This window comes from Nematolebias whitei, chromosome 8, assembly GCF_014905685.2.
Source record: "Nematolebias whitei isolate Nwh7 chromosome 8, NemWhi1, whole genome shotgun sequence".
In the NCBI taxonomy this organism is placed as follows: Eukaryota; Metazoa; Chordata; class Actinopteri; order Cyprinodontiformes; family Rivulidae; genus Nematolebias; species Nematolebias whitei.
In genome coordinates, this window is record NC_056505.1 from 3,842,865 (window position 1) to 3,844,368 (window position 1,504).

The following is a 1,504-nucleotide window of genomic DNA, read 5'->3' on the forward strand; positions in this document are numbered from 1 at the left end:
CTTTAGCTGTTTCTGTAGGTAAACAAATGCGCTTTAGCTGTTTCTGTGGGTAAATGCACTTTAGCTGTTTCTGTAGGTAAACAAATGCGCTTTAGCCGTTTCTGTAGGTAAACAAATGCACTTTAGCTGTTTCTGTAGATAAACAGATGCGCTTTAGCCGTTTCTGTAGGTAAACAAATGCGCTTTAGCCATTTCTGTAGGTAAACAAATGCATTTTAGCTGTTCTGTAGACAAACAAACTTTATCCGGTCATGCTTTAGCTGTTTCTTTAGATAAACTTGCTTTAGCTGTTCTGTAGGTAAACAAACACACTTTAGCTGTTTCTGTGCTAACTAACGCACTTTGGCTATTTTTTTTGAGGTAGTCCAACATATTGACTGTTTCTGTTCATACACACTGGCTGTTTTTGCAGCTAAACAAACGCTTTGGCTGTTTCTGAAGCCTAACTAATACTTTAGCAATTTTTAAAAAATTTTTTGTTGGTAAACAAATGTGTTGTAGCTGTTTCTGTAGGTAAACAAACACATTTTGACTGGTTCTATAGGTAAACGCGTTTTAGCCGTTCTTGTAGATTAAAAAAAAAGAAACTTAAGCTGTTTCTGAAGCTAAACTAACACACTTTGGCTGTTTTTACATGTAAACAAACACATCAGGTCGTAAGGTGCCGGTCTTGGGTTTAATTGAAAGAAAATTTCCCGTCAATATTTGCGGATTATTGTGCAGATTTTTCTTTCTTTATGGTTTTTGTCAGATCTTCATGAACTCACAGCGAACAGCTTTAGCTGTGCCGTAGAACCTGTGAATTTAAGCTGTTTCTGTGCAGGAAGTGAGAAAAAGCAGCAGGAAGTCAGCCGTTTGAGGAACAGCTGCTGCCTTTTTGCACACGGAGCCGTTTGCTTCGGATCTTTGTGGAGACGTCAAGATAATCGACGTGTAAATTAAAGACACAAAGCCACGAGGTCTCTCTCAGGCTTTCATTAACGGTTGCCATGACAACGCCTCCACTAAGCCCACTCTGAGCTCAGGAGGCAAACACGTCCCCAAATCGAACGCCTCCGTGAAGCACGATGTGCAGCCTCGCTGTGTTTACATTGTCTCCCTGAAGGTTGAATTTCAGGAATGTTGTCGTCTCTGAAACCTTCAGACCGGAGCCAACGCCGTCTACTACGCCGCCAGGCACGGCCACGTGGAGACCCTGAAGTTCCTGCACCAGAACCGGTGTCCTCTGGACGTCCAAGATAAGGTGAGTCAGCTCTTTTTTCCTCCTTGCACCTCCTCTTCGACTTGGCCTGTCTGCCCAACTAAACACACCTGATGCTTTAGTAGTGATAGCTGTTGCCATGGAAACAGGCTCTGCAGAAAGAGATGAGTGTTTGTCGATTACAGCATGTGCTCAGACACACACAAGCTGTCTCCGGTGTTTTTACCCTCCACTAAGGCCCGTCAGGGTTTCTCAGAGGATCCAGCAGACCAGAGGTAGTCTGGACTCCAGGCTCCTTCTGAT

General features: G+C 43.6%; 1 protein-coding gene across 1 annotated transcript in view; it reads left to right on the forward strand.

Moving 5' to 3' along the window:
• The window catches only part of dapk1 (death-associated protein kinase 1), a 55,044-nt gene that overhangs the window by 39,503 nt on the left and 14,037 nt on the right, over nt 1-1,504 (forward strand). The window contains exon 14 of the mRNA XM_037680847.1: nt 1,145-1,243. Within this exon, the coding sequence (XP_037536775.1) occupies nt 1,145-1,243 (99 nt within the window). The remainder of the gene's footprint in view (nt 1-1,144; nt 1,244-1,504) is intronic.